Here is a 27,535-nt window from a genome sequence, read left to right as displayed (position 1 = left end):
TGAAGATCGGTATAAGTTTGGTAAAAGAGCATCTCAGTCAAAGAACATATCTCGCGTTGGTTCATTCATCATCTCTGTAATCAGCGTTAAATGGATGCGATGGTGACAAGTGTCTCTCGCACAGAGAGAGAAATCACAAGGTCGTCGCCCCGCCCCGATTCTCCAAAGTCCGAATGGGTCCTGAGTCATCGCCCCGCGCACCGGCCCACCCATAAAGAAAACTTTCCGAACTCGTACTTGACCCGCAAGAGCGCACGCAGGGCCAAACCGTCTTTTCGCTCTCCGCACGAAGAAGGGAAACAGGAAGAAACGAGCCAAAACGCCAAAACCAACATTCGGACAAATTTCAAAGCTGCAACGAATAAAAAGCTAAGCCCTGGTTTTTGGAGGGAGCAAGCACCCTCCCTCCTCGTGACCCCTCTCTCTCTCTCTCTCTCTCTCTCTCTATGTGCGAAGCTCGCGCATTCTCCGGCGATGTTCGGCTCGAGCTCCAAGTCGCAGAGATCCTCCGCTTCGTCAATCTCGCCGTTCCGGTCGCGGAAGCCGGCGGCGGCGGCGGCGGCGGCTCCTCCTCCGCCGGCCTCGGCCAAGCGTCCGGTCACTCCTTCCTCGGGCAGGCTGCCGTCGTCGTCGTCGTCGTCGTCGAGGTCGGCAAGTAAGCCGGCCTCGGTTTCTCAGGCTGCGGCGGCGGCGTCGTCGGAGATCCCGAAGCGGAACGCCAGCCCGACCTCGCAGATCGTCGAGCGGCCGGGTTTCAGCAAGTCCAAGGAGAACGTCACCGTCACCGTGAGGTTTCGTCCTCTCAGGTTAGTCGAGCGCGCGTTTATTTGTTCTCTCCGCGGAGTTGACTTTTTTTTTTTTTTTTTTTGAGTTACCGCGGGTCTGTTCTCTAGTCGATGGTGATCATTTTTTTTTCCCCTCTTTTCGCTGCTGATTCTGATTTTTGGAAATGTGGACTGATTTTGAGCAGCCCAAGGGAGATTAACAAAGGAGATGAGGTGGCCTGGTATGCAGATGGTGATTACGCAGTGAGGAACGAATACAATCCTTCCATTGCCTATGGCTTCGGTTAGCCTCGGTTCCTCCTTTTACTTCTCGAAGCAGTTACCGAGAGTTGGGTGGTCTTTGGCACACGAGCTTGAATAAGCTGCCCATGCCGTGGGATTGCCAGTTGCTGCATATAGTTTTTAAGCACAGTTAGCGGTCGCACCAACACGGTGGAATCCACACGATCGACTGAGTTGTCGATTCTGAATGGTGGGCCGGTGGCTGCACCTGAAGCTAGGTCATTAAGTATCATATGACTTTTCCCCCGATTTGGCATCCTGGAAACTTTACTTGACCACTTATATATTGATAATACAGTGGCAACATTTTTCGGCAAGGATTAAATGCAGAGTCTTACCATGGGACTCTAGTGTTTGAATTCGGATTTCAAATAAATCGAGTAAGAATCGACTTCTTTTTATCTGAGACATAAATTATGGCGGTTTTGCAGATAGAGTATTTGGTCCAGCAACAACGACACGCCATGTTTACGATGTTGCTGCTCAGCATGTTGTCAGCGGTGCTATGCAAGGGATCACCGGTACTTATCTTTTTCTTTGCTTGACATGGCTCTTTCTGTCTTAGAAAGCAAATAAGAGAATTGCATGTTGAGAAGCCTTGATGTGAAAGGTGAGATGATGTTTTACCTAAGGAAGAAACGCTGTAAAAACATAACGGCCATGCGATGCGTTTCCACAATGTAATTTTTTTTTTGTCTGTCAAAAAGTAGCCATCACGATAGAATGTATGCTGGTAATTTTCTGTCTAAGGTAGGAACCTTAGCTACTGTCCCTGCTCATTTTAGTTTGTTGTCCCTTTTCATTTGGTGTATGGATGAAGTTTACTTTTTTCTCTTGGACTAGTCGTTTGGTATAAGTGCACTGTACTTTGTAACTTAAAATATGATGTTCCTTGCACTGATTGGTTAGATATGACCCAACAGTGAGTTTCTTGTACAATGAGTGGTTAATGTGGGCACAAATAATACTTAGCTTTAGCTTCTCTATTCTGGTGCAGGTACTGTATTTGCATATGGCGTCACTAGTAGTGGGAAAACTCATACTATGCACGTAAGTCAGAAATTCATATCCATTCCATTCAAATATTTTTATCACTTCTCCAGATGACTTGTGATTTATACTGATGAGTCATATCCCATTATGTGAGAACCAGTACTTCACAAATTTGTTAGGGATACTGATGGAAATTGTTTCTTGAGATCAACAGAATACATGAATGGCATCGGTTTGCCTTCACCGTCCTCACTGTTTATGCATCTCGTTTGACTTTTGATGTTGATTTAATATATCGTTCTTTCACTTGATTTAATGAGTTCAAATTCTATCTTGTTATGCTAATCTGAGTGTAAGTGATATGCAAAACATGGTTTTCTTTCCAGAAACAAGTTTTCTCCAAATCAAGTGATTTTGTGAGGTCTATGCTGCTATCGCATGGATTTTAGCATGAATCCCAATCAACACTCTTTGAACTGAGGTTAACTATATCCACGTGGTTTGGAAAGCCAGGGGCAGTTTAGTTTGTTAGAAATATAATGTTTTTAACTGCGACTCAGTTTTTAGATGAAAGATGTATTCGCATCAATGATGGCATTACCACCATCTGTAGCAAAATTTGTTTCTTTTCTGAAGACATTGTGTGAGTCAAAGTAATAGTTTGTTGGCTTAACTACTGAAGGTGCATCATGTAATTAGGATAATTATGTGCTTGCAAACTGACCAACCACTATCTTTCTGTTTATTGAAGGGGGAGCAAAAATCACCAGGGGTAATCCCATTGGCTGTGAAGGATGTTTTTGGAATTATACAAGAGGTGGTGAATTTTCTGTTGTTTGATATATTGACATTGATCTGGAATTTCTACTGACCCTTCTGGCCCTTTTCAGACACCTGGACGAGAGTTTCTTCTTCGTGTTTCATATCTAGAAATTTATAATGAGGTCAGCTCAACTTAATTGCATTATTGTGTGGTATGGTATAGGAATTTTTGATATCTAATATATACAAACAATGGTGATTTTTATTATTATTTGAAATCTCAAGTGTGAACAATCCAAAGCAGGCCATAGAAAGAAAGTAGTTCTCTTTTATTTTGCTCAAAGGTTATTTTATATCCCCTTCTTACTTTCCTTATTGATTGAAAGACTCAATATGACTGATTTTAGTTTATGATTGCATGTACCTGGTGCATGTCTCTTCTGATCTGAGAATTAGAAGAGCGGTTTATCAACTATTTAAAGTAATTAGTTTTGGAGAGGGAAATATCAGGAGGGAATCCTGACACAGAACCAATGTACTGTTTAACTGTTGTTGAATACTGAAGGCTTGATCTTCAATTTTATGGAGCTGGTCCAGTTCTGGATTAAATGGGAAGACATTATAGATGAGATATAAAGGGCAGTAAGGGGCAGTGTCTTGGGAAGAAATAAACATTGCACACCTGTTAGAAATATTACTGCTCTCTGTACATTCAGACAAAGTTGGTTGCTAATGAGTTCATGGCCATGTTATTCTAGGAGATCATAGAATTGGTAATGCTGATCCTATGTCTTGTCTAGACCTACTTCTAAGCTAAATCTGTTTGTGTGCATATGGGATTCCAAAAGTTGCTGTACATGGAGAAAAAGGTTATCCTGTGAAATGACGGTGTAAATTAAATTGGAAGATAACAATGAGGTAGTACTGCTGGGATGGTGTTTTTGATGAGAAATGAACATTACCGGGGAAGGTTGTCTCAAGTAACAGTTGCATATTACCAGAGATTTGTTTCATTGCTCGTCTGCTGTTAGTTCATAGATTTGATTTCACTTTAAAACTCCATCTCTGATGTATTTAAACCTTGAGAAGTGATATATAGTTTCCCTCTGCACATTTGGAAAGGCTCAACAACTTAGGCTGCGCATGACAAAGTTTCTAAAATATAATCAATTTAAACCTTAATTTCTATTCCCCCGGATAAAATTTATGTTTCTCAATTTCTTCGTTTTTCTGTTCCTCGGAACAGGTTTGAAACAGAAATCCGTTTGGTAACGCATTTGATTTCTCTATTTCTCAAAACAGATTTCTATTCCGTAAATAGAGAAATCGAAGAAATCGAAGCTGAAATTTTTAGCTTTTCGGTTTTTGAAACAGAAATAGAAATTTTTTTTTCTCAACTTTTAATTTAGTCCAAAATATTTTAGATCACTAATATTGAAATAGAAATAGAAATAGAAATAGTTAATTTAATCCAAAATATTTTAATAATTTTTTAATATAATCATTTCAATTAATATTGATTGAAAATCTTAACCATTGGGCAAAATGGTGGGAATTGAATGAACAAGGCTTCATTTGTTGCACGCAAGAGATTTCACGCATGGTAATAGTCAACTTGCCACATTCATATTTAACGAGTCTTTCTTCACCTACTCTTCTGTAGTACACCAGACAACGGCTCTATCTAGCTAACTATTTTTTTAATCATAAGCTTCATATTGAGACGGTAAAAAAGGGTCAAATCATTAGGGCTTCATCCGATTTTTCTTTTATAAGGAAAAGAGATCTAATAAGGAATATGTTGTTCTTGTAAGAGTGTTGATGAAAATACAGATTTTGATAATAAATTTTTAAATAATCCTAGTGTTGATAATTTTGAAAAAAATTGGTGACGATTTTTAAACATGGTGAGGATTTTTTTAACAAAATTTGGAAAGAAATTGGAATTAGACTTGAAGTTAGGACTTTTTTAGGAGATTAGACTATTATAATCATGGCTATCATTAGACTTATTTGATTAATGTGAAATCAATTTCAGCAAAAACATAATGACATATTCACTACAATTGAATTTCAATTAATTTTTTTTTTGCCACGTTTATTTTTCGAAAGAAAATATTACATAATACGAAACGTAAACACATGTAATAGGAAATTCCATGAAATTGTATTTTCAACTTTTGTAATGTATTAGTATTATTTTGTATTATTTTGTATTTGGATTTCCTATGTTGTCATCTAATCAATTTCTATTCCTAGAAATTAAAATTTTATTCTGTTATCAAACGGATTTTTTTTTAGAAATAGAAATTTTGAGTCATTATTAAACGGGTTTCTTTACTCGAAACTTGTCCGGGGAATAGAAATCGAGAAATCAATTTTAGAACAGAAATTTTGTCATGCGCGCCCTAAGTTTCGAGCAAAAAAACCCGTTTGATAACGAATCAAAATTTCTATTTCTGAAACAGAAATTCGTTTGATAACAAAACAAAATTTATATTTCTAAGAATATAAATTGATTAGATAACAACATAGAAAATCCTCAAATACAAAATAATAGTCGAAATAATACTAAAACAACATAGGAAATCTTCAAATACAAAATAATAGTTGAAATAATACTAATACATTACAAAAGTTGATAATACAATTTCATGAAATTTTGGCATATTATTATCCCTTGCCATTTTATTAGCAATTGTTTTCCTAAGCGTATTTATTTGGTTTCCTCATCGGTTAATGTATTGTTTACAAGCTCATCACATACGTAGGTTCAGACAAGTACGGCGGAAGCATGAATATGGATGCCATTAATGGCGCCTATACAACCTTGTTATTTTATCAAAAACTAACATTATATAAGATTATCAACAAAATAAAATTAATGGTGTAAAGGAATATATAAGAATTCTACCTTAAAGTAATGTTTGTGGTTAGGAACCAATCAGGGGAAGGTCGGTTTATTTTTATTCTCGAATTGAATCGTAGAGTTGCTCATCCCTAATTTCTTTATTGTTACTCAATGAACCTTTAATGGTCCTTGCATAGCAAAGAGAACCTTTAATGGCCCTTGCCTAGCAAAGAGAGAGATTCTCTTGAATCTCTTGCCTTCGAATTAAAATTCAAGATTGTGTAACAATCTAATTATTTTGATTTTGCAAGAATTTTGAATCCGTAAAAAAATAAGGTTAAATTTCTAGGCATGTTTTTTATTCATTTATTACGTAAGAACTTTTTCTTCAACTGGCCATGCGCGTGCCTTTTCTAGGAAGAAAGAGCTCCATTGTTTTTAAGTAAGCATTTAAGAACTTTGGTCGTTTTTGAAAATTGGGGACCCATTCGATTGCCTTTTATCCTAAAGAGGAAGTTATAAAAAAAAAATTGAAAAAAAAATGCGAAAAATAACACGAACAAAATAAGAAAAAGAAAATTAGCAATAATTTGTGAAGTTGTGGTTATGAGTGAATTAAGTTAGCAAGAAAGCGCAAGATTCTTTTATATAGTTTGATATCAGTTTCTGATTTCTATTTCAGAAACTGAGGAGAAACAGTGAAATCAAGAAATAGAAATTTTGTCATGCGCGCCCTTAATGGCTAGAGCAGATAATTTTACTCCATGATTTTCTTTTGGCTTCTGTCTAGTTGTCCGTACTTAACATTTGGGTTGCTTTTAGGAGATCAGCGATTTAGCATGTCGTGGAGTGTTCTAGCTCCTAAGAGCTTCATTGATGTTGTGACTATGCTGATCTGTCTCCTGGATTGCCATTAAAAATTAGTATCATTATTTTTGGGAAAAGAGACATCTGCTGAATGGGCAATTTGTATGGATTTATGGTTTGCTGGACATTAACGATCCATCGGTCCAATGTAATCGGGATGAGTCTTTTCTTTCATCAGCAATTTAGTATCATTATTATTATTATTTTTCTTTTTTTCACTTTTATCTGCATCCATTGTATATGAGTTGGCTGGGCATTCGTCAATTAGTAGAATGTCTAAGATAATCTACTTTATTTTTCTCTGGATTGATTCTTCTGTATCTGATTTTTGCTTTTGCTGGTAATTTGGTTTTTAGGTTATTGATTACTTCTATTTTGGCTAATCCAGGTCATTAATGACTTACTCGATCCAACTGGCCAGAACCTCAGAATCCGGGAGGATGCTCAGGTTCATTGTTTCTCTAAAGATAAAGCTGTTGATATTTATGCAGTCAGCTCTAGCTTTGGATACTTTAATAGATGCTAATGAATGATTTTAAGCAATTTACTTCAATGTTACTAATGAAGGCTTCAAGTAATTTTCAGTGGTCACAATTCACATAATTTTCCTATTAAATTTCTTTTTCACTAATCAGTCGTGTGAAATACCTGCTATGTATCTCATAATTCAACATGATTTTCTCTACTCCTTGTGAGCAAGACAAGTTACGTGTGCATAGATCTTACTACTTTATCTACTATCAAATTCATTATATATGTGGCTGCATGTCATCTCTCTTTGATTTTGCTAAATAAGGAAGGCACATAACTTAGTTCAGAGTGAATCATCTATAGTAGGAAACCTCAAAAGACAAGTTGGCTTTAGAGTGTGTAAAGACATTTAACCCATCTCCAATTTGTGGAGCAATGTGTGATTTATCATCTTCAGCAAGCCGCTGTGAAATGTTTTCTTTTTGTCACCTTCAAACAATGGCTTCCTGAATTAGGCAGCTTTGCACTTCATATTTTGCTTCAGCTTAACATTTCAATGCCCATGCAACTTGTGGCCTGCTACAGGGTACCTATGTTGAGGGAATTAAGGAGGAGGTTGTGTTGTCTCCTGCTCATGCTCTTTCCTTAATTGCATCTGGAGAAGGTGAACTTGTTTCCTTGTGATTTTATATAGTATCTGTACTCATTTATGCCCTTCCCCTAGTTCTTTTCCTTCCTTTATCGGTATTAATTTGATGTGATGATTTCTAGCTTGATAGAAATTCTTGTCCTTGAGTTTACATTTTGTTCTGAATAAGTAATCTTCCTCCGTATAATGTTGCAACAGATGTTAGACACTTGATTTCGTGAGAATTTAAAATCCTCTCTTTCTTTTGTTCCTGTGCACATTTTAATATGTGACATTATAATCTTGCAGAGCACAGACATGTGGGTTCTAATAACTTCAATCTTCTGAGCAGTCGAAGCCACACTATTTTTACATTGGTAATTGTAGTTTCAACGTAGATTCTCTTCTTCTTTTTAGTACCTTTATATAGACCATCCAGTCAATTATCAGGGGAATCTTTCCTAGAACTACAAATGTATCAATAGCTTATTTAAAGTAAATCTTTTTTCCTTCATGTAATGGAAATTGTCTTGTTCGTTGCATGTAGGTCTGCTGACTTGTGCAAGATTGGGGAATTGAGATCCGAACATCCTCATCTGGCACTTTAATATAGGCTTGGCACCATAGTAAAATGACCTACTGAGAATGATATTTTTCACTTGTGAAATAAGCTGCAACTATATTAAATGCAGTAATATTTGGTCTTGTTAATGAGTGCCCCCAGGACACTAGTTAAGCTAACCAAAAAGGAAAAATCACTTTTTGAGACATTTTCAAAATTGAAAAATTACAGAGCTTAAGAAGACTTAATTAGACAATTTTATATTTTCAAAGTATATCCATTGAGGCTCAACAAGTGCCCTAGGGGCACTCTTTAACACTTCTCATAACATTATTATGCACAAGCATGTGGAAATTGTACATCAGTTTTCTTGATTACTTGGTGCATTTTCTCCTTTAGAAGTTTCTGTTACTATGTGTCTCTCTTCTGTGTCCATCTCAATCACTTCTGATGGATTAAGATTGAATATGTGGTCAAGTGGAGATTGTGAATTGATGATTTAATTGTGTATGAGGCCCCAAGGGAATGGATATTCTAGGGCCTGATGTCTCCTTACACGTTCTTATATGTTCTTATGAGGAATGATTTTTGACCCGAGGGAAGGAAGTAGCTTACGAGGCACAGTACTGTGAGTAGTATAATATAGTGTGGTACTTGATAATTAGACAATCTGTCTGTTTAAAAGCCAACGTTGAATACTTGCATGTTATCTCCTGTAATAAATGAGGAATCTTGAAGCAGTTTATAAAAATGATTGTTTATTGGTCCATTGCTAACCTAAGTGTAATCTTTCAGACAATTGAGAGCAGCCCACGGGGGGGAAACCAAGTGGAAGAGGATGTTACATTATCCCAATTGGTAATCTTTCATGCTTTTCATTTATTTAAGGTGACATTGATAACCTAGCAGATATGATCTTCATACTGATACGTGTGTGCGTGTGTTCCTGACAATAAATTGCTGACTACTTTTTTATGCACTCAATTAAGTTTTTCTTTGATTCGGATTTTGTAGAACCTAATTGACCTTGCTGGATCTGAAAGTTCGAAAACTGAGACAACTGGCTTGAGGAGAAAAGAGGGTTCATACATAAATAAAAGTCTACTTACTCTTGGCACTGTGAGATTCCACACCCTTTTATATTTAACTGAGTCATAAGTAGACTATATTGAATATCTTAACTACATATCCATCTTTCTTGCAGATACCCTAATTTCTTTAGCTGTTCATGCTTTGACTTAGATAAATTTTGCTGAAGGCATCCTTCTCAAATTGACATTGCAATATGCCTCTTTGATTCTTCTTCTTGCTGATGACATAAGTTACCATACATGACCTAAATAATGAATATTGATGCTTTGAGGTGAATTAGGAAGCCACTGGTTTCATGCATTAGTTTGGGTCGCTGGGATAAATGAACATTTTGATTGCATTCGTATGTTTTTCTGTTGCATTCATATGTTTTTTCGTTCTCTTCACTTCTAGAAGGTCTCATTATGTACCTGTAGTTGGGAATGGCAGTTGCATGTCTTGGATGCCTTTTTATAATAAATGAATGAGCTATTTTGCTGTATGTTTCTTTGTTCTCTTCACTTCTAGAAGGTCACATTATGTACCTGTAGTTGGGAATGGCAGTTGCATGTCTTGGATGCCTTTTTATGATAAATGAATGAGCTATTTTGCTGTAGGTGATCTCCAAACTAACAGATGGAAAGCCATCTCATATTCCCTATCGGGATTCAAAACTCACCCGTCTGTTGCAATCATCTCTCAGTGGCCATGGGCGGATTTCTGTAAGTTCAATACCATATGTTCTTTTAGATTGGAAACTCATCATTCAGTGGACTGTTTCATGCGGTCTGTTCTTACCTTCTAAAACGGTTTCACTATAAATTTTATATGTGTGTGATAAACTGATTCCTTCAGGATAATATTAGTTGTTTGAAACTATTTTGCAGCTTATTTGCACTGTGACGCCTGCCTCTGGCAACAGCGAGGAGACACATAACACATTGAAGTTTGCACATCGAAGCAAACATGTGGAAGTTAAAGCATCTCAAAACAAGGTTGATGTGGAACAGCAACTGAATGTCAGATCTTACTGCCACTTTTTATTTGTCACCTATGCTTATCCAGTCATTATTGTACTCTACTAGATTGTGGATGAGAAGTCCCTTATCAAAAAGTACCAGAGGGAAATTACAACCTTGAAGGAAGAGCTCCAGCAATTGAAGCATGGTATGATGGGAAACCCTTATACGAGTGCATCTGCACAAGAAGATTTGGTCAATCTGAAGCTTCAGGTTTGTCCTCTACACAACACAAGGACAGGGAGAGATGCAGCATTTTTATTGGTGTTTTGCAACTTCTTGTGTTACTGCTACATATAAGCTGATTACTATAATTCTAATGTGTATCTGGTGTTTGTAAGCAAAGCAAGATTTCTGTAGTTCATTAAATATACTTCTGATACATCTACTTTTTAAGGCCATTACTTTTTTTCATTGGTTTTACTTATACGTGTTATTTTGTGCTTTTAAAGCTGGAAGCAGGTCAAGTTAAGTTGCAGTCAAGATTGGAAGAGGAAGAGCAAGCTAAGGCTGCTCTAATTGGAAGAATTCAGCGACTAACTAAACTCATTTTGGTATCTACAAAGAATGCCATGTCAACAAACCTTCCAGAATGGCCTGGCCATAGAAGGAGGCATTCTTTTGGAGAAGATGAGGTGTGTGACGCAGCAATTAAATCCACATTTTAAGATCATAGATCAATGGTGAAAAGTGCGTTTGATTAACAATGTATATCTGCCAAGGAACATTTCTCACAGCTTGATTTCTTTCTTACCTGATAATCTGAAGTGCTACCCTTCTTGACAGTATGATTTGGGTTTTCTCATTCGCCTATCACATGGACCAATCTGCAGCTTGTCAGAATAACCTTCATATGTTTACTTGTGCAGCTGGCATATTTGCCCGATAGAAAGCGGGAATACATGATTGATGATGGTGCTGGAAGCTACACTTCTGAGTTTCAACTTGATGGAAAGGAGGCTGTGATGAATCTAGATGAGTTGGTCAATGATTACAAAAGAAACAGGAAACGTGGGATGCTTGGTTGGTTCAAAGTCAGAGTAAGCTCCAAGCTTCTATTTAATTAATAGTTCTTCATTATTGGCCATTCCTAGCCAAAAAAAAGAATTATTTGGCCTGTCCAGGCCTCATGTTACCACCTAGCTCCGTCTGACAGGCCAGCCCTATCTAATACAAAATTGGGCATCGATTTTATGGCATGGACATCTTCCCTGATAACATTCCTTTAAGTGCTATATTAGCTGAAAAACTTGGCCATTGTTTGAGCCTCAGCTATTGCTAATATCCTTATGACATATATAGTCAATGAGAGTGATGAGGTATGGCACATAATCCTTACTTATTTGTTTTGATGTGTCTCTTGATAGACTCATAGTTCCAAATATATCATGAATTAAATTGGGAAAAAAATTGTGATCAATTGATTCACTGTCTCTGAAATGTATTTTGTTTCTCGGCTGTGCTGATAAGGTTGAAAAGGCTGAGTGCTGGAATGAGATAGACATCTTCATGGAAGTTCTTGTTTTAATGCTTCTTTATTCTTTGTCAAGTGACAAAACACCAATTCTTAATTTCAGCTACATTCCATTAGTTTTGAAATGTCAAGCGTGCTCAGTAAAGCATTAAACTGTGAGTGTAGAAGCCTGAGAGCTTGCCGGGATTGCCTCCTAGTGCTGATACTGAGAGCTCTGCTAGTGCATCACCTGCGGGTTCAAAATCATCACAAAGCAGAGTGATGTTCCGTGATACCAAGGATGGACGGAGGAAATCACTCAGCAGAAAAGGGGACGATGCTTCAGCTGTGGAGTCCTTTCCAGAAACAACTCAAGCTGGTGAACTATTCAGAGCTGCCGTTGGAGGTCGACGTCTTCCCCCAGTGAGTGGAAGTCTACTTACCAGTTATTTGCTCTTTATGTGTTGGGGGAGATAACACTGTCCTTATTTAAAATGAACTTAGATCTTATAGAAGACTTAATGCAGAATAAAGCGCAATGGCGCAGGGGCATTCATCCACAAATCTTTACCTGAAAAGCGAAGTAAAATTATGAAGAATTTGTGGTATCTTTGCATTCAATCTCATCAGGTGGTAACATTTTTTAATACTTGGGCGTGAACTTTTTGAATTGTGAACTCCCAGAGGTACAATTTTCAAATGCCGAACCATTTAAAAGTGCATAAAATATAGGTATTTATTCTGAAGGAATGTGATGTATGAAATTGGACAGTAACTATGATTGGAAACCCCCTTTCTTGACTCTTGGAAATGAATTATCCAGTTCTACTTGAAAACTCTCCATTATGCATTTAAGAGGTTTTTCACATGATTGCTTGAATTGAAATCCAATAGATGACTTACAGATCTGAATAGCTCCTTTCCAGCATCATATTTTCCAGCATTGTTGTATCAACTTTCCACATTTAGTGTCATTCTGGTCCTTCTCTGCAATGTGCTGCTAACTCATAATACTGAATCGGTCAGTGATCTGAAACTAATTCATGAACATACTCCGTGGTTCTTTTTTTAGAGTGGTACCACCATCACAGATCAAATGGATCTCCTCCGGGAGCAGGTCAAAATGTTGGCTGGGGAAGTGGCATTGTCCACCAGTTCCCTTAAAAGATTGTCGGAGCAAGCGATTAACAATCCGGATGATTTACAACTTACGGTATGCAATGTACTAGGAACTTCTTTCACTTGGACCCAAAAAAAACTAATTTGGATCTGATAATTTTTCCTTCAATTTTTCTGTGGCCACCTTGGTTGATGCAGGAACACATGCAGAAGTTGAAGGATGAAATTCATGAAAAGAAGCTCCAGATGAGCATCTTGCAAAAGCGTATGATTGGATCACTTGAAATGGCTCCTCACACTTCAAATGTGAATGAGATGTCTCAGGTTATCACCTACCATTTGATATTTCCCCAGTTACCAAGGCAGCCTGTTACTGTATTTCAGCCATCCAATGGAGGAAATACTGTTATGACCAAAAAAAAAAAAAATTGAGGAAATGCTGTGTAAAGCCTTCATAAGTAAAAGGAAATGGATGACTAATAGGGTTGGTGGTTAGGTATTAAAATTCTTCCTGTAAACTGAACCAGACATTTATAAAAATGATGGATGGATAACGAGTAAAAGAAATTGGTCATTTTTTCAGTTATCTGGAATGAAGCAAATGCTTTGACTTCAACTATATAATCCTCGACCAGCATTGGACCTTGGGAGGGGAGGGGGAGGGGCAGGGGCAGTACCTCATCCCAAAAATATCTTAATTACTTTAAAAAAAAAAAAAGAAGATCTAGGACTCGACTTGCAGTCCACTAATGTCCTCATCGATGATGTGTCCCTATCACACTTGTGAATTGAAACAATTTTGTTTATGTTCTTTTTAATTTTACACATTGCCAGCATTGGCAGATTGGTAAGGAGTGTTGGGCACAATGATTGGAACTTATGTTACGCTTTACCTTTCTATGATTAGCCGCTTCCATAAGAATGCCATTTGTTTTCTCATCTCTCTTTAATATAAACATTTGATTACCTGAAGCAAAGCTCTTTACTTGATTACCTGAAGCAAAGCAATACTTTGCCTACACATTTTCTTACTAAACTGAAGCTTGGCTATTTCCATTGAGTGACATGCTCATTCCTCACCCTTCCTGGATTCATGAGAATTTGTTTTTGGATAGCTGGCTGGTCTTACTTCAAACTTGTGGATGGGTGATAAAATTGATTATAGCATGGCAATCAGAATTGTTCTATTATTTGGTTTCTTGATTATGTAGCTTGAATAAGAGGCATTTTGCATGTTGCACAGGCTCTGTCAAAGCTCACTACACAATTTAATGAGAAGACATTTGAGCTAGAGGTTTGCTGCTCAATTTCTGAATGTTTATAAAATAATATAGATGGCTACAGCTGTTCTACTTTGTCAATAAAGTCTGCTTCCAATGTATTTCCCAGATTAAGACTGCAGATAATAGAATACTACAGGAGCAGTTGCAGACAAAGGTAAATAACTAACCTTGCGTGACATTTTTTTTTTTTTTTTTTTTGCTTTAAAAAAATTGTGTTTGCAATTATTTGGTAACTGTACCTTGAAATAGATGTCAGAGAATGCTGAGATGCAAGAGACAATTCTTATGCTAAGGCAGCAGCTCAATCTGTTATCGAATAAAAGTTCCTCCAGTGCAAAACATAGTGCTGAGAGTGAGCCTACCTCATGCAAAACTGGATCTGGAGATTTACTAGGAGTAAACTGGATTGGCTCATGTGATGAAAATTGCATTGACGAAAACACTCCCACTAGTGTCATCAACCTGAACAGGGTATTTTCCCAGGAGGATTCAAGAGAATATGGCAATGATGCTTTTCTAAATTCCCAGGTCCTTATGCAGGTCATTCTCCTTCTATCCCATTGTTTCTATGGCTTTCCTTCTCAAGTAGTACTCTGATCTTCCTTTTCTTGATTCTTGTGTAATCAACTTAACATATTCTGTGATCCTTCCACCTTAGTATTATGGTGCAGATTGAATTGTGTATCTTCACGTACAATACACAATTTGTAGTATCCTAAAATTTTTGTTCCATACAAAAATACAGGGGGCAGAGATAGAGCATTTGAGACAAGAGAAGTGTAGACTCGTAGAGCAAAAGGATAGACTTGAAGTTCAGATCCAAAAGCTCGCGGAAGAAGCTTCCTATGCAAAGGAGTTGGCTTCTGCAGCGGCAGTTGAACTCCGTAACTTGGCAGATGAAGTTACTAAACTTTCCTTTGACAATGCAAAACTAAGGGGGGATATGGCTGCTGCAAAAGAGGATTCACGCAGTCGCAAATGTTGCACCCCATCTGATGACTATCCCGGAAAACCGGATGGAGCCTTAATCAATAACACGCAGAGGGAATTAGATGCAATACGTAAGAAAGAGGCAGACCTGGAAATCACAGTTTCTGAAAAAAATAAACTGTTATTTGAGCTGAGGAGAAAGCTGGATGAAGCAAAACAACGTGAAGAGAATTTGGAAAATGAGCTAGCTAATTTGTGGGTTCTGGTTGCAAGGATTAGAAAGTCTGGCAATGATGCCAACAACAAGATGAGTCAAGGGGTCCCTATCTCAGACAAGCAAGGAAGAGCCAGAAGTGGGATTCTTCCACGTAATGGTCACTCACGAGGAATGCCACAATCAGATGAAACTGCTGAGGAAATGGATGAGCCAAATACTTTGGAGCGATTAAAAGCTAGCTACCTTAAAGAAAGTGAACGATGCAGAGAATTGGAAAGTATGATTTCCAGATTAAAGGTAAAATATCTAAAACCGTATAAATCTTCTGAAGAAGTTAGTAATCTGCCATATCAGTCTTACGCATTAGTCTAGACAATTGTGTGATGTCAGTGGGTCCATAATCCAGAGTCAGATATTACAGCTAAACCCTAACTCTATTAATTCTAGGGTGAGGATCTTTCTGGTCTGGATGTCGCTGTCTTGGAGGAACTGCAGAATCTTCATGTTGAGGCCATAACAAAGATTTGCCATGCAAAGGTGCCCTTTTGCCATATTCATGATTTTCTTTCATGGTTCTCATTGATGTGTACAGGATGCTCAACATCATTCATGCTTTGCCTTCATTCTAGTAGATTGGTTTGCATCTCATTTCCTTCTTTTAAAGATGGTGTAGATATGGCTCCACGGCACTAGTTCTGACTTGAATAGCATTTCTGTTTGTGCCTTATACAGTGTGCAAGTCGTATCTTTGCAAACTGAGGTTGACTTTTGCCGTCTCAAGCAAATGGAGATTAATTTATAAGGTCGGCGCCGCTCTTCTTACTAATATGTGGGGAAGTGGTCATAGCATTGTCTGATGAGATTCTCCATCCCATTTCTTGCAGGTTTCGTCTAGGTGAAGGGTGGTACTGTGTACAGTCATTGAAAGGTTGAAAGAACTAACATACTTGTATCCGCTAGGGATCTCCGACATGTTCGTTGCGCAAGCAAATAAGTGAGGAGCTCTCTCTCTCTCTCTCTCTCTCTCTCTCATTTGCCTAACACATTCTCGATCAGCCAAAGACTGCTCTTCAGCGGAAGCAAGTCGCTGGATGCAATTATCTTGAGATACCAAAATCAGCTACATAAGGCTCAGAAAATTCACCATTTTAATAATGATCCGCACTGTTAATTGATTAGGAAAAAGGTTCCTGGTGACAAAGCACATGGCGCATTATTATTTAATAAAAATATTTACTCAGAACAGGTTTGGGCTCCAGAAGGTTTGAGGAAACCCATCTGGTCTGGCTTCGGAAGCTAGTCACAGTTTGCCGAAATCCATCCAATTTGCTTCTGTTCATTGTAGTGGATCACCATTCTGTCTTTGCATGGAAATGTCTGCAAGCAGCTAGCAATGAGCATGTCAAATACGCAAAAACATTTACTTCGGCATCCATTGATTTAAGCTATATCAGTCATGTTGCTTGTCACCTCCTATTACATTGAGCCCTCGTAGCACCTCTTTTGCACCGACCAAAATAAAATAAAATTCCCAAGCATGCGTTAACCGCTTCTATGGGGAAAAAAAACAATCTTCATTTATAACGAACGAAATATAGGAGTCAGCAGTTGAGTACTCGCATGATAAAAAGGAGAAAGATGTACAAGCTTACATTGATGATGAGATGAGCCTCGGGCAGCAACCGAAGTTGGGCATTTCCTTTCATAAAGCTCAATGCTACATGCATCAAGTAATTCTTGACCTCATTAACAGACTGGAAAGATTTTGCTCCCTTCCAGCATATTGAAAAACTCTCGTCCCCGTCATCTTTTGCGAGAGATTTGATAAGCCATGGGAATAAAATAAAAATAAGTATAGGTGCTCCCACTGTCAAAAGTCACTTGAAGACCCCTTTGTTATTTTTAAGCGCAATGGATTTTTTTGCGCCATATACAACTTATTTTTGTTTGAAACAAAGCACTATCGATTAATAGGATTTGTCTAGAATATTCTTCCTTGTTGAAAAGGGTCGACAAGGAAAGAGTGAACTTTGCTTTAATTTGCACAGCATCATGGCTACATCAAAGTTCAATGGAGTCATATATTCCGGTCCGTACCAACATGGGTGGTAGGAGTGAAAGATAATGAATCATTTTGCATATGTTTTAACAGGAATCAATCACACTAATTGAGCGTGTCCGTGTGAGCTTGTAGAAGCCTACGCTCATCTAAGTTCCATCATTTCCGCAGAAGGCATTGGGCTTTCAAAAACCAGATCAAAAGCCATTCGGTCCGCGAGCAAAAATATCAATGACTTTGCAAACCAGGCCAAAACACCATTCGCTCCGTGACACATGCTTTCCCCACTTACATTAAAGTCGATACAGATCACTAGCTCACGCTTTCTGATTTGGTAGAAAGCTATTAAAAATTGACAAAAGAACATTGAAAGAACGGCAAAACAGAGAGAAAAAGCTATTAATCAAAGGGCGGTAGATACAAATTACACATGCTGTACATAAAGGCACTTTTATTTCCTGTCCTTGGGCCTAATTTCGATTCCTTCCACCACCAGCCCAACCATCCATCTATTACCCCTCGCATCCTGGACACTCATTTCAACCTCCCCATCCTGTACATCCTTCGTCAAGAACTCACCTAACTCTATCTCCGACCACCCATCTCGTCTCTCTTCAGGTAATATTGGAATTATGTCCCAGCGGCATAGCCTAACAGATGCATACGATCTGGATAAATAGACAACAGAGCGCTCACGCTTGCCCGCTTCATCACCAACAAATCCAGCTCCAACCTCAAAACGCGGTAGTTCAAATCCATTATAATTCCCAGTTAATTTGAATACCAAATACGCTGCATAAAGGGTTCTGGGCGACAGCATGCGAGAACTAATCGTGCCTCTGATTTCGAGCCACAATACTTTGATGAGTTCAGCAACTTCTGCAAACCTGTTAATTCACAAGGACATTCCGTATGATCATCACCTTGAGGGAGAAATACAAGAGTTTATTTTGGGACAAATAAATTAATGCTATGCCTATTTTCTTCATGAAGGGGGAGAGTGGAGGAAATAATATATTACTTGGAATTGGCTATGTGATTCAAAGACTAGTAACTTGAAGTATCATTCCCTGTTATAGATAGGGCCCTATCAGATTGCATGATACGTCTTGTTGGAACCAAAAGAATGACAATAAACTTTGGAAACTTGGAATAAGAACACTAGAAATTTGAGGGAGAAATTTTTATTGAGAATGCTTTCTCTTATTTGTGTCTTTGTGGACTATGGCTTGTGGCTTGATTTACAACTCACGACTTCATCCCTTTATATAGGAATTGAAGTTTACAAACGCCAAAGATTACATAACAACCCACAAATTTAATGACTAAAACAAAACAGCCTCATACACGTAATCATAAACATAATCAAAACGCACAATAAAGTAATAAAAGTCTTCAATAACTTCCATTCTTCAAATCCATGTAGCTTACCATAAAGCTTTTATGGCTCCTTCAATGCTTGTAGGTTTCTCATCCAGCAATCGTCATCCGATAATCAATTTTATTTTATTTAAACAGTCTCCCTTAAAATTAATTTTGGAATTCAATAACTCCAAGCATCATCTTCAATTTTTCAAACAAATCTGCCTTCAATGGTTTAGTCAAAATATCTGCAATCTGATCTTCCAATTTGCATAAGTTAAGCTCAATTTCACCATCTTTGACTTGTTCACGAATATAGTGATTCTTGATATCAATGTGTTTGCTCCTACCATGAAAAACAGGATTCTTGGCCAAAGCTATAGCCAATTTGTTATCACACATTATTTTCATAGGATCTGCTTGTTCGTGCATCAATTCACATAGCATCCTATGAAACCATATTACTTGACATGCTGCCGAAGCTAATGCTATGTATTCTATTTCAGCGGTTGAGAGTGCAATGACTTCTTGTTTTTTCGAGGACCAAGAAATTACTCCTGATCCAAGAGAAAAAATATATCCAGAAGTACTCTTTCAAGTCTCGGTATCACCTGCCCAATCACTATTTGTGTATCCCACCAAATTGAAATTGTCAGTATGAGAATATAAAATCTCATGATCACGAGTTCCACTGACATACCATATAATTCTTTTTGCCGCTTGCAAATGTGATTGGTATGGTTTCTCCATAAATCTACTAATAATTCCCACACCATAAGTAATATCTAGCCTTGTAGAAGCCAAATATCTTAAACTGCCAACAATGCTTTTGAAATAAGTGGGGTTCACTGCTTCACCGGTTCTTCTTTATTCAACTGCAACCATTCTGCTACGGGAGTCCGTATTGGTTTGAGCGATTCCATCTTGAATTGCTTTAGAATATCATTAGCATATTTCTACTGTGAAATAAATATGCCATCATTTGTCTACTTCACTTCAAGGCCTAGAAAATAGGACATTAATCCTAAATCTGTCATCTCGAAATGACTAGTCATAACCTCCATGAATTCAGCAAACATCTCTTCACAACTCCCTGTAAATATCAAATCATCAACATAAAGGCACATAGCTATTATGTCACCGTTAGTGTTTGACTTGATATACAATGTAGGCTCATATGGGCATTTTCGAAAACCATGCTCTAACAGGTACGTGCCAATTCTTGTGTACCATGCTCGAAGTGCCTGTTTTAGCCCATACAATGCTTTCTTTAGTTTATAAACTTGATTTTCATGCCCTTTCTCATAACCCGTGGTTGCTCCACAAAGACACAAATAAGAGAAATGTTGGAACCAAAAGAATGACAATAAACTTTGGAAACTTGGAATAAGAACACTAGAAATTTGAGGGAGAAATTTTTATTGAGAATGCTTTCTCTTATTTATGTCTTCATGGACTATGACTTGTGGCTTGATTTACAACTCACGACTTCATCCATTTATATAGGAATTGAAGTTTACAAACGACAATGATTACATAACAACCCACAAATTTAATGACTAAAACAAAACAGCCTCATACATGTAATCATAAACACAATCAAAACACACAATAAAGTAACAGAAGTTTTCAATAACTTTCATTCTTCAAATCCATGTAGCCTACCATAAAGTTTTTATGGCTCCTTCAATACTTGCAGGTTTCTTATCCAGCAATCGTCATCCGATAATCAATTTTATTTTATTTAAACACATCTATCATCCCCGGTAATAGACAAGGCCCTCGCAAATAGCATGATACATTTCTTCCTACTGTGTCTGTCCAGCGAAAAGATCTACAAAGCATGTTGGATTCACATAAGCAACAAGAACTCGGGCCGATGTAGTTTTGAGAAAAAAAAATTCATTATTCAAGCAGATATAGTACGCGCAAGGAAATAAAGCTTAGCTCTTATTCCACCATCAATGCTGTCGCATTTCCAATAAAATAGTGAGTCTTTCTCTTGGCCTTTTTAAACAAAAGTTGTTTATCATCTTTTTCGCTAAACTTTGAACTAGGAAAACGAGTTTCACGTTAAATAAAAGTGAGGACATGAGATTTGGCCAAAAGAAAATAAAAGAGATAATTGTTGGAAACCACCTCAACTTAAGAACCATTGCATAATGAGCCCCGAAAATTTTGTGAAGTTAGGAATTACCCCTTGAACTTTGATTTTTTGTTGCAATTGCTAGTTATTCTATCTATAGAAGCATTAAATTTACGTGAAAATACACTTCATAATTATCATTATATTTTTTATACCAAAAGATGTCCATCCCATGGTTAATAAAGTCAACAAAATAGAGAAGATACATGATCGATGAAGTGGAGAAAATTCAGCAGAGGCTGTTTGATCAAAATAATTGAGTCAATCCAATTTTGGGTAGTACTAACCAGCTGTGCAGATGGAAAACTAACCACGGCAACAAAGAAATCAAAATTAGGGTATAATCTATAATTTTCCAAAGTCACAATGGCCATTATTCTATGGTACCAAAATAATCTTAAAGCCATATGCAGATCAATGCTGACAAAGTTCCGGAGGATTTTGAGCAATTAACTGAAAATAAAAAGCAAGCTCTTTCTGAACTCCGAATCAACCATAAGGTAGCAGACAGTCTTAAAGCCACATACAGATCACCCCAAAAGATGCATTGCATATCAACAGCGGTAACAATCTTCATGCTCTTGGCATGAAGATTGAATCATGTATATTGAGCACTGTATATTGAGTCGATATATCTATCCATTCTTTACTATAACAATTTGAATCATGTCATTTTCAGATGAAAGGTTCTTTCTTTCTTCTTTACCCTTCATTTATCACTCTTTATATTGTGGACGTAAACCTTGAGTTGTTTCACACAATTCAATCAACGTTTCGCATTCAGACCGCGGCCGTGAGTGAAAGAAAAATGTCCGATGGAAGCCGCAGCATGAATATTATATGACAGTGGCTTCTCCTTGAAGAAACAAAATGCACTCACTCGGTTCAGGCGCCTTTTAATTCAATCGCTCAGAAAATGAAAGAACATCACATGAATTAGATTTCAATATTCTATTAGATCTAACATGAAGAGCAGTTATCGCATATCAACCCCTCAATCCGCAAAGAAAGTAATAATAATAGAAAAAAGAATAGGAAGAGGCGGCTTGGGGTGGCAAGACGGGGGGTGGCAAGACCGGGGAAGACTAACCACTTTGCCATCGCCGACGAGAACGGGATCATTGCAGAGGCTGAAGTAGAGCTCCTTCAGCGACGGAGCGCTCCGGGAGACAGTCCGGCGGCAAGAACGACGCCCAGACCGCGTCAGAATTGCACGTTGACTTGAAACGCGACGAGCCGGACGCGAGCCTGCACGCATCGGGGGTCGGCGGCGGCGGGCGCTTGTGAAGGAGACGACGGTGGCGATGCACCCTTCGGGCAGCGCAGAGATGTCTGGACAGTCTCGCCCTTTGCTGCGGTCACCGCCATTAGAAGAACTCCAAAGAAAGAGATAGAGAACTACAAAAACTCCGATGATGGGTATGGCTAAATTATTTATTAAAATGTTGTGGAAATATTCAAAACGCGTTCTCACATTCACACGACCATTTTAATTTGTATCCTCAACTTTGAAGGCCTGCAATTTGCACCTCCAGACAAAAATCTAAGATTAAAAGGACTCCTTTGCACAATTCATCATGAGAGAGGGAGTGTTAGGTAGCTAGGGAGTTTTCGTGTCTGTGTCAAACACTCCGACACTCTCTTTACATTGTCGACACTTTTCGATACTCAGTTAATACATGTTGGAAAATCCAACACTTGGTTAACTTTTCCGATACTCGAATTGAAATTCTAACATGTGAGTTTCCAATACACGAGATCAATTTTAATTTTTTTTTAATAAATAAGGAGTCAAAATGTATAAAAGTGAAAAACAAAGATAATAAATAGGTAAAGAATAAAAGTCTAGTCTTTTTTTTTTCTCTTTTAACTCTCACTTCCCGTGATATACAATTCATCCCCAAGTTTTTTCTTCTCTTCCGACACGTTTGACATGCGAATCCAAAATGCAAATTTCTTTTTTTTTTTCCCTCCAAGTTTTTAATTATTGGAATAAAGCTGAATTTGTTAAATTAAAATAATTGAATGATATTAATAAATGGTGGATTAATATTTTTAGTGTAAATTCATTCTAAGCTTTTTTTATTATATATTTATTTGTGAATTTGAATTAAATTAATGTGATTGAAATAATCATAAAAATGATAATTTATTATGTATATATAAAAATGTGATTCCAAGACCAGTAACTCTGAGTATCATCCCTTGTTATAGACAGGGCTCTCTCAGATCGCATGATAAGTCTATCATTCCCGGTTATAGAGAGGGCCCTCGCAGATAGCATAATACATTTCTTCCCATTGTGTCTGTCCAGCGAAAAGCTCTGCAAAGCATGTTGGATTCACATAAGCAACAAGAACCCCGGCGGACGTCATTTTGAGAAAACAAGATTCGATGTTTTAGCAGATGTAGTTTGCGCAACGAAATAAAGCTTGGCACTTAGTCCACCATCTGTGCTGTCGCCTTTCCAATAAAATAGTGTGAGTCTTTCTCTTGGCCTTTTTAAGCAAAAAGTTGTTTATTGTCTTTTTGCCAAACTTTGAAGTAGGAAAACAAATTTCACGTTAAACAAAAGCGATAACATGAGATTTGACAGAGGAAAATAAAAGAGATATTTGTTGAAAACCACCTCAACTTCAGAACCATTTCATAATGACCCTGAAGATTTTGTCAATTTACAAATTACGCATCGAACTTTGATTTTTTGTTGCAGTCGCTAGTTATTCTATCAATAGAGGCATTAAATATTGCATGAAATTGCTCTTCCTAATTACCATGATCTTTTTTATCCCAAAAATGTCCATCCCGTGGTTAACCAAAAAGAGAAGATACATGATTGATGAAGTCAAGAAAATTCAGCAGAGGCTAATTTGATCAAAAGAATAGAGTTAATCCATTTTTTGGTAGCACTTTCCAGCTGTGTAGACGGAAACTGACCACAACAACAAGGAAATTAAAATTGGGACGTAATCTGTAATTTTTCAAAGTTACATGACGAGCGACGACTATTCAACGGTGCCAAAATAAAGTTTGGGGATAATGAGCAATAATGACAAAGTTCAGGAGGATCTTGAGCAATTAATTGAAAATTAAAGGCAATAAGGTAGCAGATAGTCGTAAAGCATCACCCCAAAAGATGCGTTGCATTAGTGGTCATCAATCAAGGTACCATATCAACAGTGGGAATAATCTTCATGTTATTGGTACTATATATTGAGTGATCCAATATATCCTTTCATTCTTTGCTCCAACCATTTGAATCTTGTCATTTTCAGATGATAGATCATTTCTTTCTTCTTCGCCCTTCATTTATCATTCTTTATCTTGTGGACGTAGACCATGAGTCGGTCCATATAATTCAATCGACCTTTCACATTAAGATCGCGGCTGTGTGCAAAAGAAAAATGTCCAATGGAAGCCGCAGCATGATTATTATATGACAGTGGCTTCTCCTCGAAGAAACAAAATGCACTCACTCGGTTCAGGCGGAAGAGGCCAAGAAACATGTGCTGATGACACCGCCTTTCATTTAAACTACCCAGACAATGAAAGAACAAAGCCAAATTCGCAATGTTTCGAAACATGCAGGCGACAGCACATCGCATGAATCACATTTCAATATTCAATAAAATCTAACATGAAGAACAGTCATTGCATATCACCCCCTCAATCTGCAAAGAAAATAATAATAATAGAAAAAGAATAGGAAGAGTCGGTTTAAGGTGGCAAGACGGGGGAGACTTACCATTGTGCCATCGCCGACGAGAACTGGGTCGTCGCAGAGGCTGAAGTAGAGCTCCTTCAGCGACGAAGCGCTCCGTGAGACCATCGGGAGCCAGTCCGGCGGCAAGAACGACGCCCAGACCGCGTCGGAATCGCACGCTGACTTGAAAATGGACGAGACGGACGCGAGCCTGCAGGCGTCGGGGGGGCTCGTGAAGGAGACGACGGTGGCGATGCATCCTTCGGGCAGCGCAGAGAAGTCTGGACAGTCTCGACCCTTTGCTTCGGCCACCGCCATTGGAAGAACTCCAAGAAATGGGTGTAGCTAAAACGGAATAAATTTGACGCCTTTTGGAGAGACGATGATCATTCAGAGCGTGATTCGTCGTGTTTATACAGCGCGACAGAGAGAGAGTGAGAGTGGTTAAGGCTTTTGTTGGTGTGAGGAGGGTCTCTGAATCGGCACACGCCAGAATGCAGGACAACCGTGAAAGTGGAAAAAATAAGGACGAAATAGGGGGAAAATTATAAAAAAAAAAATAAAATAGAAAGAAGATAAATATATTGGATTTTAGATGGATATATTTCCAAATAAAGAATTTTTTTTTTTTTAAAAGAAGAGATCAATTTACTGGATTTTAGATGGATATATTTCCAAATAGGAAAAAACCACGAAAAACCTAAACTTTGCCCAAAGTGATACATTTACCCCAAACTTTTTTTACACAAAAATCCTGAACTTTCGTTATGTGACACATTTACCCCAAAATTAGAGGGCATTTTGGTATTTTCATTTTTAAAATGTTTTTTAATTTTTTTTTTACTTTTTAATTTTTTTCCTTCTCTCTTCCCCTCCGCCGGCTAGCCGGCGAAGGGAAGCCGGTGTCCGAGTGAGGGCTGCCCTCACCGGCGTTGGGTGAGGGCCGCCCTCGCTGCGTGGGCGAGTCCTCGCCGTGTCGGCGAGGGTGTCCCCCCTCGCTCGTCCTCGCTCGACGCCGGCGAGGTTCGCCCTGGCCTGCATCGGGCGAGGACGGCCCTGGCCTACGTCGGGCGAGGGTGTCCCCGCCTCGCCGAGATCCGGTGAGGGCCGTCCTCGCTCGCGTCGGGCGAGGGTGTCCCGCCCTCGCCGGGTCCGGCGAGGGCCGTCCTCGCCGACGCCGACGAGGTCGCGGATGGACTTCCCCTCCGCCGGCTCTACCATGGCCGGCGGAGGGAAAAAGGAGAAAAAAAAAGGAAAAAGGAAAAACAGAATAAAAAGACAAAAATGCCATTGATAGGGTAAATGTCACGGTTGAAAAGTTTGGGGTTTTCTACGTCCACAAAAAAAAAGTTGAGGGTAAATGTGTCACTTTGAGCAAAGTTCAGGATTTTTCATGGCTTTTTCCCTTCCAAATAAAGGTTGACCGAAATTCCCACGGGAGCACGGCAGCATAGCAACAATTCAAAGGAAACCAAGAACAAAGAAACAGAGAATGGGCTAACTCCATTTATTGCTGACCATTTTATATTCTTGTTGGATGATGAAATGAAACAAAAATATCATCTGGGTCGGGGAATTCGAGGCATAAATTTGCAGTGTTTCGGAAGAAACTTTCACATTGCATACACACGAGAAGAAATAAAAAATATAAAAATATAAATTATAAAATTTATAAAAATTATAAAAAAATTATCCACTATATTTGCATTGCTGAGAAGTATTTTAGCAATACAATCTTTTAAAAAAATCATAAGAATAATTTTTCCAAAATTAGTTTAAATATTGAAGTATTTAATAATATGGGTCGAGTCAAGTCGGGTATAGATCAAAAAATTTACATTACGCATAAATGAGTCATAAATGAAATAATCGGTCAATTTGGGTAAGATGATTTATAACGCGGCCCAAATCCAACTTGAGCCACCCATTTAACAGATTTAGTAAAAAGTTAGGGCTCGCATCAAATAATCAAATAGGTAACATTGACTATGTTATATCCTTAGGCAAGACTTGCATAAGCTCAGAGCACCGGCCATCCTTGATCGGATGAAGCAGAACTACGGGAAGAGAATTTGAAAAATGAGCTGAGCTAATTTTGAGCTGAGCTAACTTGTGGTTTCTAGTTGCAAAGAAGAAATAGTCTGGCGATGATGATGGCGACAATTTGAGTAAAGGGGTCCCTGTCTTTGACAAGCAAGGAAGAGCCAGAAGTGGGATCCTTCCATTTGATGGTCACTCACGAGGAATGCCACAATCAGATGAAATCTCTAATGGATGAGCCAAATGCTTTGAAGCTATTAAAAGCTAGCTACCTTAAAGAAACGAACGATGCAGGGAATTGGAGAATACAATTTCCAGATTGAAGGTAAAATATCTGACAGCATATAATAATCTTCGGAAGAAATTTAGCTATCTGCTAAACCAGTCCTTAGCATTAGTCTAGACCATTGCGTGCTGTCAGTATGTCCACGCGCTGTAGTAATAGTTATTACAGCTAAAGCCTAACTCGATTAATTCTAGGGTGAGGATGTTTCCGGTCTGGATGTTGCTGTGTTGGAGGAACTGCAGAATCTTCACGTTGAGGCCATGACAAAGATTTGCCCTGCAGAGGTGCCCTTTTGCCATATGAATAATCTTCTTTTATGGTTCTCGTTGATGTGTACCACTGCACGATGCTCAAAGTCATTGCATGCTTTGCCCTCATTCTAGTGGGATTGGTTTGCTATCTCATTTCCTTCTTTTAAAGATGGTGTAGATGTGGCTCCACCGGCACCGGTTCTGAATTAAATAGCATTTCTGTCTGTGCCCTGTACAGCGTGCAAGCCGTATCTTTCGAAACTGAGGTTTGACTTTTTGCCCTCTCGAGCAAATGGAGATTGATTTATGAGGTTTGGTGCCTGATGAGACTCCCCACCCCATTTCTTGCAGGTTTCGTCTAGGTGTAGACTGTGGAGTATTGGGTACAGTCATTG

The 27,535-nt window shown here is 38.3% G+C and overlaps 2 protein-coding genes across 3 annotated transcripts; one reads left to right on the top strand and one right to left on the bottom strand.

Annotated features, from left to right (window-relative positions):
- The first annotated feature begins 369 nt into the window (after positions 1 to 369).
- LOC104452194 (kinesin-like protein KIN-7C, mitochondrial) lies at positions 370 to 27,512 on the top strand. 2 transcript variants are annotated; one of them, XM_039315318.1, is made up of 26 exons: positions 370 to 806; positions 971 to 1,068; positions 1,499 to 1,588; positions 2,065 to 2,117; positions 2,812 to 2,877; positions 2,951 to 3,004; positions 6,929 to 6,988; positions 7,597 to 7,675; positions 7,949 to 8,016; positions 8,997 to 9,059; positions 9,216 to 9,320; positions 9,890 to 9,994; positions 10,160 to 10,267; positions 10,358 to 10,504; positions 10,744 to 10,926; positions 11,161 to 11,331; positions 11,931 to 12,167; positions 12,817 to 12,957; positions 13,062 to 13,187; positions 14,107 to 14,157; positions 14,253 to 14,300; positions 14,396 to 14,686; positions 14,892 to 15,590; positions 15,741 to 15,830; positions 16,026 to 16,096; positions 27,492 to 27,512. In XM_039315318.1, the coding sequence occupies exons 1-25, from the start codon at positions 475 to 477 to the stop codon at positions 16,050 to 16,052; spliced, it is 3,492 nt and encodes a 1,163-aa protein (XP_039171252.1). In that variant the 5' UTR covers positions 370 to 474; the 3' UTR covers positions 16,053 to 16,096; positions 27,492 to 27,512. The 2 variants fall into 2 exon arrangements, with proteins under 2 accessions (XP_039171252.1, XP_039171251.1); XM_039315317.1 differs by lacking the exon at positions 27,492 to 27,512 and adding an exon at positions 16,178 to 16,310.
- LOC104430789 (F-box protein At2g02240-like) lies at positions 17,804 to 24,881 on the bottom strand. The gene is made up of 3 exons (XM_039314649.1): positions 24,606 to 24,881; positions 19,773 to 19,807; positions 17,804 to 18,239 (listed from the first exon to the last, which is right to left on the bottom strand). Exons 1-3 carry the CDS (start codon positions 24,879 to 24,881, stop codon positions 17,804 to 17,806), a joined length of 747 nt encoding a protein of 248 aa, XP_039170583.1.
- Positions 27,513 to 27,535: the final 23 nt, after the last annotated feature.

The sequence above is a fragment of the Eucalyptus grandis genome, chromosome 6, assembly GCF_016545825.1.
Source record: "Eucalyptus grandis isolate ANBG69807.140 chromosome 6, ASM1654582v1, whole genome shotgun sequence".
Taxonomy (NCBI): domain Eukaryota; kingdom Viridiplantae; phylum Streptophyta; class Magnoliopsida; order Myrtales; family Myrtaceae; genus Eucalyptus; species Eucalyptus grandis.
The sequence above is the reverse complement of the archived record's forward strand: the minus strand, read 5'-3'. Positions and strand labels throughout refer to the sequence as shown.